This window comes from Bombus pascuorum, chromosome 6, assembly GCF_905332965.1.
Source record: "Bombus pascuorum chromosome 6, iyBomPasc1.1, whole genome shotgun sequence".
Taxonomy (NCBI): Eukaryota; Metazoa; Arthropoda; class Insecta; order Hymenoptera; family Apidae; genus Bombus; species Bombus pascuorum.
In genome coordinates this window covers 9,057,404-9,070,306 of record NC_083493.1, presented here as the reverse complement: position 1 = coordinate 9,070,306, position 12,903 = coordinate 9,057,404, and the positions used below count along the sequence as shown (strand labels likewise).

At 42.3% G+C, this 12,903-nt stretch overlaps 2 protein-coding genes across 2 annotated transcripts in view; both read left to right on the top strand.

The window, feature by feature from the left end:
- The window catches only part of LOC132908026 (homeobox protein SIX3-like), a 51,082-nt gene extending 41,042 nt beyond the window's left edge, over window positions 1-10,040 (top strand). Inside the window, exons 2-3 of the mRNA XM_060961557.1 lie at window positions 7,659-8,054; window positions 8,735-10,040. Coding sequence (XP_060817540.1) covers window positions 7,659-8,054; window positions 8,735-9,119 — 781 coding nt within the window. The 3' untranslated portion in view covers window positions 9,120-10,040. The remainder of the gene's footprint in view (window positions 1-7,658; window positions 8,055-8,734) is intronic.
- Window positions 2,657-12,903, top strand: part of LOC132908025 (mitochondrial import receptor subunit TOM20 homolog) — a 78,382-nt gene continuing 68,135 nt past the window's right edge. Inside the window, exon 1 of the mRNA XM_060961556.1 lies at window positions 2,657-2,660. The gene's annotated coding sequence lies outside the window, so the exon portion shown is untranslated. The remainder of the gene's footprint in view (window positions 2,661-12,903) is intronic.

Sequence of the window (12,903 nt, the reverse complement as noted above, 5' to 3'; positions counted from 1 at the left end):
GTCAGGATTATTCTAAGAACTGAAATCGGTGTTGTAACTATAATAAATAGTTTCGCTCGTCGCTTATAATGCATATAGTCTTTCAAATGGAAAATCTTCAAAATGAAAAATCGTGTATTTTTAGCAGAAAAACCTGAGCCTTGCAACTTTGCTACTTTTGTTCATCACCGTGTTGTTCCTTGAAGGATGATCGAAACTGGTTAATTGCCCTCTCGGATCATTAAACTGATTGGTAAATTGTTTTCCAGCGACCACACGGCCGCCGTTCGAAACTTGCAATAACAAGAGACGTGGTACGTTTTCCGGAAGAAAAATTATCCCTCTTCCTCGTTTATCTCGGTCGAGTGCAAATATTTTTTTTACGACTCGTCAGACGGACAAGCATTTTTCCAAATCGCGTTCCATGTTCTCCGGACTACTCGCGATGTCTAACCGACCGAAAATAATTTTTGTCCTGGGAGCCGCTCGGAAAAGCCTAAAACAACGGGATTAGTCTCGACGAAGCATCCTCCTCAAAGGAGGCCAAGGCAAGGATTTAATTTCCGAGGATTTTCCCACGAAGCGGTCAGGTTAGTGGATGCCTAACTCTGGGGGACCTCCGCAAACACTCGAAATGTCTATGCCCCTGTAGAAAATTATTTGTCGTTCTTCGGAGATGACGAGGATGTTTCAAAGCGGGAAACAGTGTCGTTCAGACGAAATCGTTGAAAATTCTTTTTCGCAGTAATTTGCTAATGCATCATAGTTATGCTCTACTTATCGAATTTTTATTTTTGTATTTTCCTATTTATCCGGCGTTTGATATTTGTAATACTAGAATATTTCGTCGAATATTTCTAATAAAATCTTATTTACTATTATTTGATACTTCTGTTAGCGAATGTTATTGGATATCGAAAATGCTGTTATGTAAATTCAAACGATATCTTCGTTAGGTCGATCGTTGGCATTACCATTACAAATCATACTTATCCGAATATTATTTAAAATATTATAAACTATTTTATATATAATATTTTATATATTATATATATCAATGTATATAGGATATCTCCTTCTTGTTTAATTTTTTTTTCTTTTTTGCGGAATATTCGCGAATAATATCTGATTTTGCGAAATATTTTCACATATTTGCCAACTTATCTTTTACAATGTTTATAACTCGATAAGGCGATATTCTTCACTCGCATTTTTCGCAACTTTCACGCGCTATTTCGCTGCGTGATCCTTAATGACTCTTGGAACGAGTCTTGATTTTAGAAACGCTCGCGTCAGTGGATACTCTCTTTGGCCGCGGACAAACATTTGCCCGGTTTCTCGGGAGTGGAGGGTAACAGGAAGACGAAAACGATCGTCGGGCCGCAAACGGGGCCACTCTAAACGCGGCCGTGTTCGCTTTTAGACGCCATATTGTGGCGAACGACGACGACGGCGCTTCCCCGATCTCGGCCCGGATTAAAATACTGCAAATCATGGGCTACCTGTGAACGAGCCTCTCGCGTTCGTTCCATCGTTTCATTCCTTCGTTTCGTGCCACCAGATATATCCTCTACTTCAGAGAAACTCGGTAGTGGTAAAAGAACGCGTCGAGGATGAAATTTTCGCGAAAGCGCGGATGCCACGATTCGTTTCGCCGCTTCTTCCTCGAGCAACGCGTTCTTCATTTCCTTTCGCGCGTAACAGCGTAACGCGAACGAACAAACAAATCACTAGCCGATGATTCATTCGACGAATTCAACGCTACGCTTTCCAACCTTCCGTTAAATATCTCGTCCAATAAGTCTCGTATAATACGATTAAAAGGAAGAGCTACAAGGGATCGCTGTACAACGAGAAAGTCGTGAACGCCGAACGACCGCTATTGGCCAGTTGAGAAAATCCAAATTCGATTGATTTATAGCGTAAGAGGATCACATTTCGCGAGAATTTTAAGGATAGAGCATTCTTTTTATCGACAAAGGTGAATCTCCTATAAATTAATCATCTACAGGGTTTTGGGGAATTTGTTATTTCCATGCAAATCTACTAGCTCTTCTCAACCGTGCTAAATAGACACGTGATTTTTGGCTCACTCACACTTCATTTTCGCAATATTAAATATCGATGTTGTGAATCCTCTAAAGAACCATTAATTCGGACGATCAATATTATTGTCGGTACTTACGGTTCTCAACGTTGGATTGACAATATTTATCGATTGTCTAGATGATTTCTTACCTACGGTAATATTGAGAACCTTAAATATTATCGATAGTATTAATCGTCGCTCCTTAACGAAGGCAAACATGCTCTACACTTCTGCGCTCAAAACACGAATAAATCCAATTTCGTCTGTTTTGAAATAGGCATGGCTGCTATAACAAATTAAATAAACCGACTCCAAACAAGCACGCGTTTCATCCAACAGTTACCCCCGTTTCTTACGTAAAACAGACGTTGTTCAAACGATCGCCGTTCAATAGCCAACAGTATATAATCGAGGGTGGAAGGCGGTGTTTTAGGAGACAAACACGCGTAGACGTGACTATACCCAAAGGGTGGAATACAAGAAAGAGAGAGAAAGAGAGGGAGAGAAAAAGAGTGGCTGTAAGCGAAGAAAGAATTGAGCATCGGAACCGAGTCGGCCAAGAGGGCCCGTATCGTTTTAACGTCTCTATTAGCGGCTATTAAAAATGAGCTAGAGACGAAAAAAAGCGGTGAAACGATGGTAAGAGGTGGACGAGGGGCAGGAGGGGGTGGGGTGAGTCGAGGGGGTCCCGGTTGCTTGAAATCGCGGGCCCTCTGTTCACATGCCGTCTCCTCCACGTACCGGTATCCAGTTACCTTTTGTAGAGGCCCTCGTATAGCTCAGATTTTCAAATGATATGTTCTCCATTGTGCGCAACGAGTATTTAGCATGGCACGGGGTTGGTCTAAATCGAGGGTTCACCCGGGGGAAGGGAAGGGGGCAGCAAGGAGATAGACTCGTATGAGACGGCACGAAAATCCACGGCTTTCTCTCTCTTTCTATGTTCGACACACGGGGGTAGATTCTGTTAAAATGATATCCCTCGTCACTCTAGTAGAGTCGAGAATAGATCCGATTCCGATATCAAGTTGAAATTGATCGTTCTCCACGCGTTTTTTTCGCCTCTCTTCTTTCCTTTGCTTTGTTGTACCTGGGAGAATCGTAGAAACTAGTTTCGAGAGGAGAGCAGAGACTGGCTTGGAGATATTTTGGATGTTGCAAGTAGGGTACGGAGTAAAGACAGTAATGCGAGTAAAATTCGAGTCATTCTCGAGTGAAGGATTGATACTTTTGTATGTAACTAGTCTGCAGCGAGGAAATTGTTCGTCGTTCAAATATGGCAGATTAGAAATGTTGGAATCTAAAAAGATCTCCAAACACAATTGAACGCGTAGCGGCACATGAGTCAACGGAAGATTCGAATCAGGAGACTCATAATAGCGTGGCTTGGAATACCAACGTTGTTTTGGTTTGCTAGGTCTAAAGGTAAACAAACTCCAGACAAAATATTATTGCCGTTATTTGTAATCGTCAACCGGAGTTACATATGAACTCTAACTTTGTTGATATAAATAGACGAACGTGCTCTCTAGGACAGTTAAATAGTTGAGTAGTTAACGGATAGAAGAATTGAATTATTTCGAGCGAGCAACGATTACGCCCAGTACACACTATTTCTGTACTTGTACTTACATTGATTTTAATGTAATTGTCTATTACAATTTTATCACTCGTCTCTTTATTAAACAAACCAACACGTTTGATAACCACCTGAGACATAAACAAAAAAGGTGCATATAATATTGTCTACTTACAAACTCTTCAAGTTATGATATTTATATACCTACATATATTAAATATTTGTGATCAGGCGAATATTTTACAGGTTGTCAATGAACTCTCTTCTTACATATGCTGCGCCGAAAATCTAACTCGCGAAAATCCTTACTCTCGACTGTCATCGTCGAGCACAAATATCGTATAGATATTGACGGCGTTAAAACTGATCGAGACGATCGAATCATTCTTTAAAGAGGCTGTCAGATGCGGCACGAAAACCGGCATCCTTTCACCGGCCGTAGTTTCTCGATCGCAGATCAATCGGGCGAACTCTTCTACCGGCACACACCGCAAGGACGACCATCTTGCGCGTAATTACAGTAGCTTCCGTCACGGTTTGAGACCCGCGTCGCCGTCCGCGTGCATAATACTTTACAACATACACGAGGGATTACAAAAGTGACTCGTCATGCGGCGTAAATACTTAACGGCGGGGCGCATCCTCATCGCCGCGCGGCGTTCCTTACGTTGCACCTGATACTTTCCCCGGCGGCGGTAGAAGCCGCTTGATGAATTTCTTTTTTAATCATGGCCATCGGCAGTGCCGAAACTTACCGCGTCACCTGTGATAGCTCGTTCGAGCTGTTCGACGCGGTCCTCGATTCGCCACGCGAAATACGCCCTGAACTTTTGCGAACGCGTGCGCGCACGGACACATGCCGCGAATATATTAAACATACCGGATCCTACTGAAATAACGATAAAAAAGGAAAATAAGGAAAGAGAAAAAGCGGAGCTCGTTGCAATATTCGTCGGGCCGTGGCCCTTTTTCGTAGCGAGCTCGTTGAGTTTTAACGAGCGGCCGAACCGTGAACGCCGATATCCCTCGTTAACCGCGGAAACAGTATAGAAGCAACACACGGTTTGCTGGCATAACTCGCGCCGACGCTGTCTCGTAGTTTCGTAATTGTTCGTACGTGTGAACAGGAATAAAATTCGTATTTTGAAATGGAACACCACGCCCCCTTGTTAAGCTTTCGATTAATTCCACGACGATAATGATGGGAATACAGCCGATGGATTTAATATCTGTAGAAGTTAACATCGATCGTACAATAGAATATCGGTCTCTGTCGGTAAAGTATTAATTTATCAATCAATAAGTCAATCTTTAGAGAGATGGTGTATACGAAGAAACCTATATCGTATGGCGAAAGTTTAAATCGTTGTTAATTTCGTTATTGATTCAACAGCAATGATGAGGAAGACATCGGCGGTATTCTTTTTCACTTCCATAGATTCGTATTAAGGAGTTACTTTTTAACATAACAAATGTCTAAGCTGATATATTCTTCGTTCGATGTTGACGATATAAGATATTTCTCAGTATAGAAGATACTGTATCAGTTTAAAATATATCTTGGAATAACATTCCAAGGATACTGTTGGTTATAAATCGCGCAAAGAATCAGAGAAATTAATGTCGGTCTGGTGGTATTCACGGCGAAAAATTGACACCGTAAGCTCGAGCCTCCGCACTTTAATGCCACGACATTAAGACGCGTTGAATAGGGACGACGATCGGTGGACGAGCACTAAGTGGAACAAAACGGGAGAGGCTGGCACATAATAAGTCGCACCGCTCGTGCGGGTGTCTCGTGAAAGGGCCGAGACAAAGGGGAAGCGGTCTTGAGGCATAATTAAAACGCGTCGAGTGTCCCGCTGATGCGAGACACGTTAAAAAAAAAAAAAAAGAACCAACAGAGGAAGAGGGAAAGAGAAAAAGAGAGAGAAAAGGAGAGTAGGTAGGTACGGGTTCGATTACCATGTCCAACGCGTTTCAAACAGGTCCATGTGAGAGTGGCCTCTACTCGAATCGCGTCTCGCTACCGCTCTTACCTTCCTCTATTACCCACGGAATCGAATAAATCGCTTTCATACCTTCGTCAGGGAAATTGACGTCTCGTTATATATTTCTATATATAGAAAGTGTGAAAGGAATGTCAGACTTACGGGGGATGTTGGTGAATAGAAAAGAGCCGGCGAGATATGTGATTTAACCCCTTGATGATGGACATTGTGAAACAGGAAGTTTATGCAGAGGCAAACCTCAAGGTGATAATTTTACGAGTAACAAATAAATAGGAATTTCTTTTTTTTTTTGTTAATGTATCTTGCGGGTATCTAGTTTAAATAATAATTTTTATTCTAATATCGATACTCCCTGTTTTATATGCGTTTTTGAGTCATTTTGTCATAAGATAGGAAGTAAGAACAAGAGAAGTTGAAACGAAAGTAAAATTATGAAAAATGGGATTACAAAGGCGCGAAGAAGATGGATAGCGCGTAGGGCAAGCGTCTAAACTTAAATGATCGAATCAGTTGGATAGTTGGCGCGGTTCCTACGCGTACGTTCGTCTTTTTGGAGCGTGAGGAAGCATCGAACGATCCGACGATTCTCGTTGGAGCAGCGAACCTGTTCGAAATCACTCGAGGTGTTACCGTGGTAACAGTGCGGGCTGGAAACTCGATTAGCAAAGAAAATACGGGAGTATCTCAGGAGCCTCGGCGTTGAATCGATCTGGAGTAAAGAGGCTTTTAAGGCGACCACAACATCTCATTGTCTCTGGCAGACTAGCGAATGATTCTCCTCTCTGTTAATACCACATCTAGAGAAAGCGTTTTCCACGATGGAGGTACAATTCTTCGCACGGTGTTTTCCTTTTCCCGTGTTACAGGATTATGCGATCGAAAGTGGCAGAAAAATTATGTTCACCTTAAGTTCAAGGTATTTGCAGTTTCCATCTTCCATGGTTCTACGGTTGAAAATTCCTTCGCTCGTAAGCCTAGAAAAACGCATTCTCACGAGGCTCGTCGATAAAGCGAATTATAATACGGATTTTCTCGATACCTTTGTCGGCCGGCCGGTTTAATACTTGACCGTGGGTGGGCACGATGAATAATACTTTCCCGTCGACAAGTCGGGACATCCGTTCCGATCGTGCCACGACTGTTCGTCATTTATCTCTGACCGCAATGGATGAGTCGCGTGAGAAGTTCGCGAAGCGTTTCTGTATCTATCCGTAATCTCTCGAGTAATGAGGTGGATCCTCCTTTTGTACGAACCCGTCCTAGGGAATCGTCGTTACTCTCCCGTGAATCCTTCTGCTCACCTGGGAAGGATGAGCCCGCTCATTAATTATAGTCGCTCCGCGGCGATGACTGGAAACAAAGTGTTTTCAGTGTCGGGGGTACATCCACCTAAGCCTGTCCTAGGACGGGAACGAATTGAAATTCTCATCGCGATCAACGCGCCTACGCGCCACTTCAGCTACGAGATGGAGGTGACCGACTTGCTACCAATAATAATTGCTGACCTTTCTCGTTAACATTTCAACGGCAGATGCGTGCTCGAGTAAACGATCCGCGAAAGAGCGATAAGAGATAGGAGATGCGAGAAACGTCGTTGGTTCGCTTAAGAAAATTGCTAATTTTCTGTACGTCGTATAAGACAACGTAATATCGGCGATAAAGGCAGCTTGTATTTCTAACAAAGTTTAGATGGTTCAGAGTTTTCAAGTGGGTAGTTTCAGGTATAACGTTTCGACATGGTCGAAATATTTGACGCTCGTTCAAATTCAATTCGTGTACGTATACAGATAAAACGCTTGATTGCGCTAAATTAAGGAAAGCTATTAACATTATCTGAACCTAGCATGGACACGAAATATATCGTAACAGAGAATGTAGGAGAAAATAAAAATACATTTTTGAAAGACTCGAATCATTCAAGTCCATGTTTCGACTGCAATTAACGTAAGTTTTATGAACACGAAAACACGATCTGTGTTTCAATCATGTTGTGTTTCAGAATGCAGCAGCAATCTGGTACAGGAAACGGGAGTACACGACGCACTCTGAGTCCTGGACCAGGAGCCAGCGATTCAGAGGATTCTGACATCTCACTTGGTGGAACGTCGCCTGCGTCGCCGAGTTCCTCACCTCCGCCAACTCATCAACCATCTCCTGTTCCTCTCGGGCCTCTAGGTCCTCTACCTCCACCATCCATAAATTTCCGCTTCGATCCTTCGCAATCGCAGTTTCGATTCAACCACGCGACGGCCTTCAAATTCCCGTCGGCGGGTTTCCGATTTGGACCGCACAGCCCGCAACACAATCATCCGAACATCTCTGGCGGTGGAATCTTCAGGCTGACGGAAACGAGCCCGTTCCAAGCTGTGGGACCGAGAGGTGATCTTGGGTCGAGGCGAGTAGCTTTTAAAAACCTATCCTTAATCGCGCACTCTTTGATTAATCCGCGTTTGATGGATCTCGAAAGTTCAAAACTAAACGTTTCAAAATCCTCTCGCGTTTTATCTATTGGATCGATCGGGAGGATTTTTTGCAAAAGTCTTTTCCTTAATCTGCTAACAGGAGGAGATTATAGATTAACTCGTTATTCGAATTGACAATGCCTTATCGCTGGACAAAATAAATCAATTGGTTTGATGACAGTAATTTATCATATAAAATTTGTATTCCGTGACTGTAGAATTTGCTATGTATTTAAGGAACAATCCTGTTAACAGACGGTATCTTTATTTGCAAGTTTCCTCGCTATATGCAAATTAGATGCTGAAGGAGCTTAGTACTCGATGCATGTTGATCGAAATGTTTCGATATACTTGGAGTACAATACGATATACTATTTTTCTAAAATATTATATCGTCATACAAGTTACTAATTCTTGAACAATTGACAAATATGTTAACACGCTGTAATCATTCTGAAAGATTCAGGGCAATATGTGTCGTTAACGACGACCACGACGATCAGCGCACGAGCTTAATAAAGTTATCGTCGATGAAAGGAATTTCTTCGAAAGCAACGAAGAAAATATTTTTTCTAAGAAAATATTGATTTGGAACTACACTTTTCAATTGCAGACTACCGGATACACTGGGTCTACCACCGCCGAGGCTGCACCCACACGATAGTTTGCTCCATCATCCGCAAATACAGCATCAGCTACCGGAAGGAATGTCGAGGATATCGGAAGGCTCGCGTCTCTCCGATGGTGGAATTTCGCGCCTGTCAGACAGCCTATCGGAAGCTCACAGCCCGCCATTAATGGCGACGAACTTGTCTGTGACGGGTCCGTTAAGGGTTGCAGTTCCAAGCCCTCACACGCCTTCCTCGCGGGGTAGTCCAACAGCCAGTCAACAGACTCCCCAGGGTCAGTCTCAAGGCCAGGGATTGATAAGGGTGGCGACACCACCTCCACTGAATCCGAAACCACCGCAGATTCACAGACCTTTCTCGCCAGCGTGATACGACGAATTGGGAAATGTTATTTCAAGAGAAAATGAACACGATCAACCCATTGTATCGAGAAAAACCGTAGCTAGCGACGAGAGTCAATTTCTCGACAAACGCTTCGAGGTTTTATGAAAGGAGTAAAGCGAACACGAAGATTTTCAAGCTCTAAGAATCTACGAAATAATTATTAAAAAGACAAATATCAAGGAAAAGTCAACAAAAGTAGAAAATCTTACTTGGACAAAGATATTGTTGTTGATGAAATTTACGTTAAAAGTGTTCGTTACCAAGTAGTAAAACAAGGTGAACATTTTGCAATGCGGCTGACGATGTAGAATTCGTAATATAAAATAATATAAAACAACCCGAATGTTCCGATTGACGATGCGTCGGTAGGTCGCAGAAGCGGACGTGTGCAATTATCCGAAACAGATGCGAACGATGATCGCATGTAAATAACGAGATCACACTTTGAACGACACATTTTTCCGTTGAATGAAAGCGGATCGCGAAATCGATTCGTATTTGAGAATAACAAAATTCGTATAACGATATATTTGTTTATTTGATCTTTCTCCCTATTATATAGTCTGTACATAGCAATATCTCCGGTAAAACAGAAAGACGTTGTTTGAATGTAAGAATCGGCCTGAAAACTGTCATTTCAAATATGTTGGCCAGCAACGTTGAACGTGAAAATTTAACGTGAATCTCTTTCAAATCTTAAGCCAATCCAAATAAAAAAGGACAGTAACCCAAGATCGTAGAGCTATGAACGGCCTGAACGTAGACTGAGGCCGAGCTTCGAAAATAACGCGTTGTTCGCTCTGCACAATTGTACGTGACTATTATAAGTGAGCCTTTCTATCTATTTACAACATCAAAGTCACGTATCGAAATATTTTTTTGTTTTTGTTTCCTTTTTTTTTTTTTTGTTAAAAAAAGAAATAAACGAAATTTGGAAAACATTCATGATGCTAAACTATCAACCACATTCAGATACGATTGTATGTATCGCGATTCAAACCCCGTTTCAAGTGGATCCAAGTGATACAGTATCGTTTGTTGTCGGCACAAATCGATATACATAAAAATAAAGAAACAATCTGTTGGAGGTAAATAATTTGAATACCGGTTGATATAATTTAGGTATTTCGCAAAACGTTCCCCTCCTTTAGCTTTTAGGTAGTGATTAGAGATTTGTAAATTTCCTTAATCGGTACGCTCGTTAAAGGAATCGTTTACTCTCGGAGTAATACGCGGTTCGATCACGATTGTCAAGAGACAAAGACGATCGATCGACCAACTCGAGTCTGAGTAACGATAAAGAAGAAAGAGGAAACGAAAGTAGAAGAAGAAGAAGAAGAAGAAAAAAAGAAGAAGAGAAAGAAGTAGAAGAAATAGCGCGAACATACGTCGTTCGCATTTCCTTCTCTCTCTTTGTAGATATACACATAAATACAACACACGTTAGCAGAATTTCTTGTATAATCAGCCCTTTCTCCCTCTTATAAATATGAACATACTACAGCCCACGTATACATAAGTACCTAACGTAAAGAATATTAACACGAAACTATACATATATAAATATATGAAAAGAAGATGATTCATTATTATTATTAATATTATTAATATTATTATTAATATTATTATTTGCGCCTGTACATACATTCACGCGAAAATATATTAACAGATTATTATGATATTACAACAAAACTATACTGTGAGTCTTCAATTCATCGTTTGTTCCTGAATCAATCACAACACCTAGTCTCCATCCATGGAACTCGATACCGTACCCAGTAAGGTATCCATCTGCCAAATTCGCGTGGCCCATCAAAATTTCCCAACATTAGCCGGAATTAACCCGTTAAAATCAACACGGTTTGCCCCGCGCAATTAACATTCGCGTTTCGCGTGCTCACTCGTCGGCCAATTTTCTCGTGCCAATTGTATCTATTAATATCGTTATTTCCGCGAGCCAGGCTAATTCACGCCTAGCCTTTGATCGACACTCCTGGCAAATTCTAGGTGTGAGTACGCGCATACGAGCAATAGCAGGCAACGCGGCTAAAACGATTACAATAACTCGAAGGCGAGAAAGAGCGAGGCGATTCAGGTGGCCGCGTCCTTCCCACAATTTAAACGGCTCGCAAGGTCTCCTCTTCTTACCCACGGCTATAGTAACCAGCTAAATTCGCACAGTCACTCGACTCCCTGTTAACAAACCCGACGAAGTCAACGGAAGAAGAGATCGCGTTCGAAACACACGAATCTTTCTCTTCTCGTCGAAGGTCAATAGGAGCGAGTCGATGGTTGGCGAAGGGATAGGAGAAAAAGAGAGAAGAAAGGCGAATCATGGAAAACGTAAGCACGAAAAGGAGCGCGAGAAGAGGGAGAGATGAAAAGAGAACGGAGACGAGGCGTAGGAAGGTTATCGACACGGACTGCAGTTAGCGAAAGAGAGTAAGGGGATACGCGATGGAATAAAGTGGAAGGGAGAAAAATAGGGTGAACGAAGGCAAGCGACAGAGAGGAAGAGAGTAGTTGCGCGATAACGTGGCGTGGGCGGGTGTCGCTGACAAAATGGACCAATCGGCTGGCTGGGTTGCCTTGTAACCGATCCCGCGGGTTAACCAGGAACCAGGAACATCGACCAAGACTCTCCAAAAAGCCGATATGCCCAGAGCGCACGCCTAACCGTCCTCGTCGTCGACTCCACCCTGCTGCCTGCTGATGCTTCCACATGCGACCACTTCCTCTTTCCCTCTCTATTATATATTTCTCTTTCACCCTTCCACTCTCCACGCGTCTACTTTATACGTCGCCTTTCCTCTCACCATGATATCGTACATTCTATCTTCGTCTTTCTCTGTCTCGCCCTTGCAGTTCGCTGTTCGCATTGCGTTCGTTCATTCGGTATATACGCACCAGTCGAGGCTCTGTCTTTCTCTGTCGCACCGGTTGGCGAAAGTTCTCGACAGCTGGGTGGATTCTTCGATGGAAGATGGAGTCGTTAGAGGCTGCCCGGGAATGGAGAGATATTCTCCGCGGCTGGCGCGTTTCACCGGCGAGTTGTTAAATTACTTCGATGAAGTTGCCGTAATTGAAACTGGTCATTGAGCGAAATGTGTTTAGAGCCAGGCTTCGAGAGAGCTAATCGCCGCGTAACGGCCTGATCACCGGCCAGATAATCGATGAACGATCGATGTCGACGCAACGCTTGCAAATGGTTACAAGTTAAATTAAAATTCGTCGAAGAACGCGCCAGTGCTATTCGCGCGGCAATTTGTTTTGGTGTTTACGATATTTGCGTTGATTCGATGAAAAATGAATTACGCGTATCGTGATAGAAACCGGACAACTTGTACTCCGACCAAGATACGAAGAATATCTACAAAACGTATAAATCGAAATAACTTATCGATAAACAATATAGCAATATCGTTGAGTATCTAGTAGCTTGTTGTAGTATTTCTATGAACGTAATTGTATTAATTTAATCGAAGATGGATTACTCGTATCATGACAGAAAATGGAAAACTTACATTCTCCTAACGATGCAACAAATGTTTGTAAACGTTTACGAATTGAATTGAAATATCAAAGAACAATATGTAATTTGTAAAGTAATTTGTTTAGATATTTGTACGAACGTCGTTGCATTGATTCGATCGAAGACGAATTACCCGTATCATGACAAAGAACGGTGAATTTATATCGTAATAACTTCACGAGGAATGTTTATTCTCGATGGTACGACGAGCTAAGCGTTAAATGATGACGAGTTATT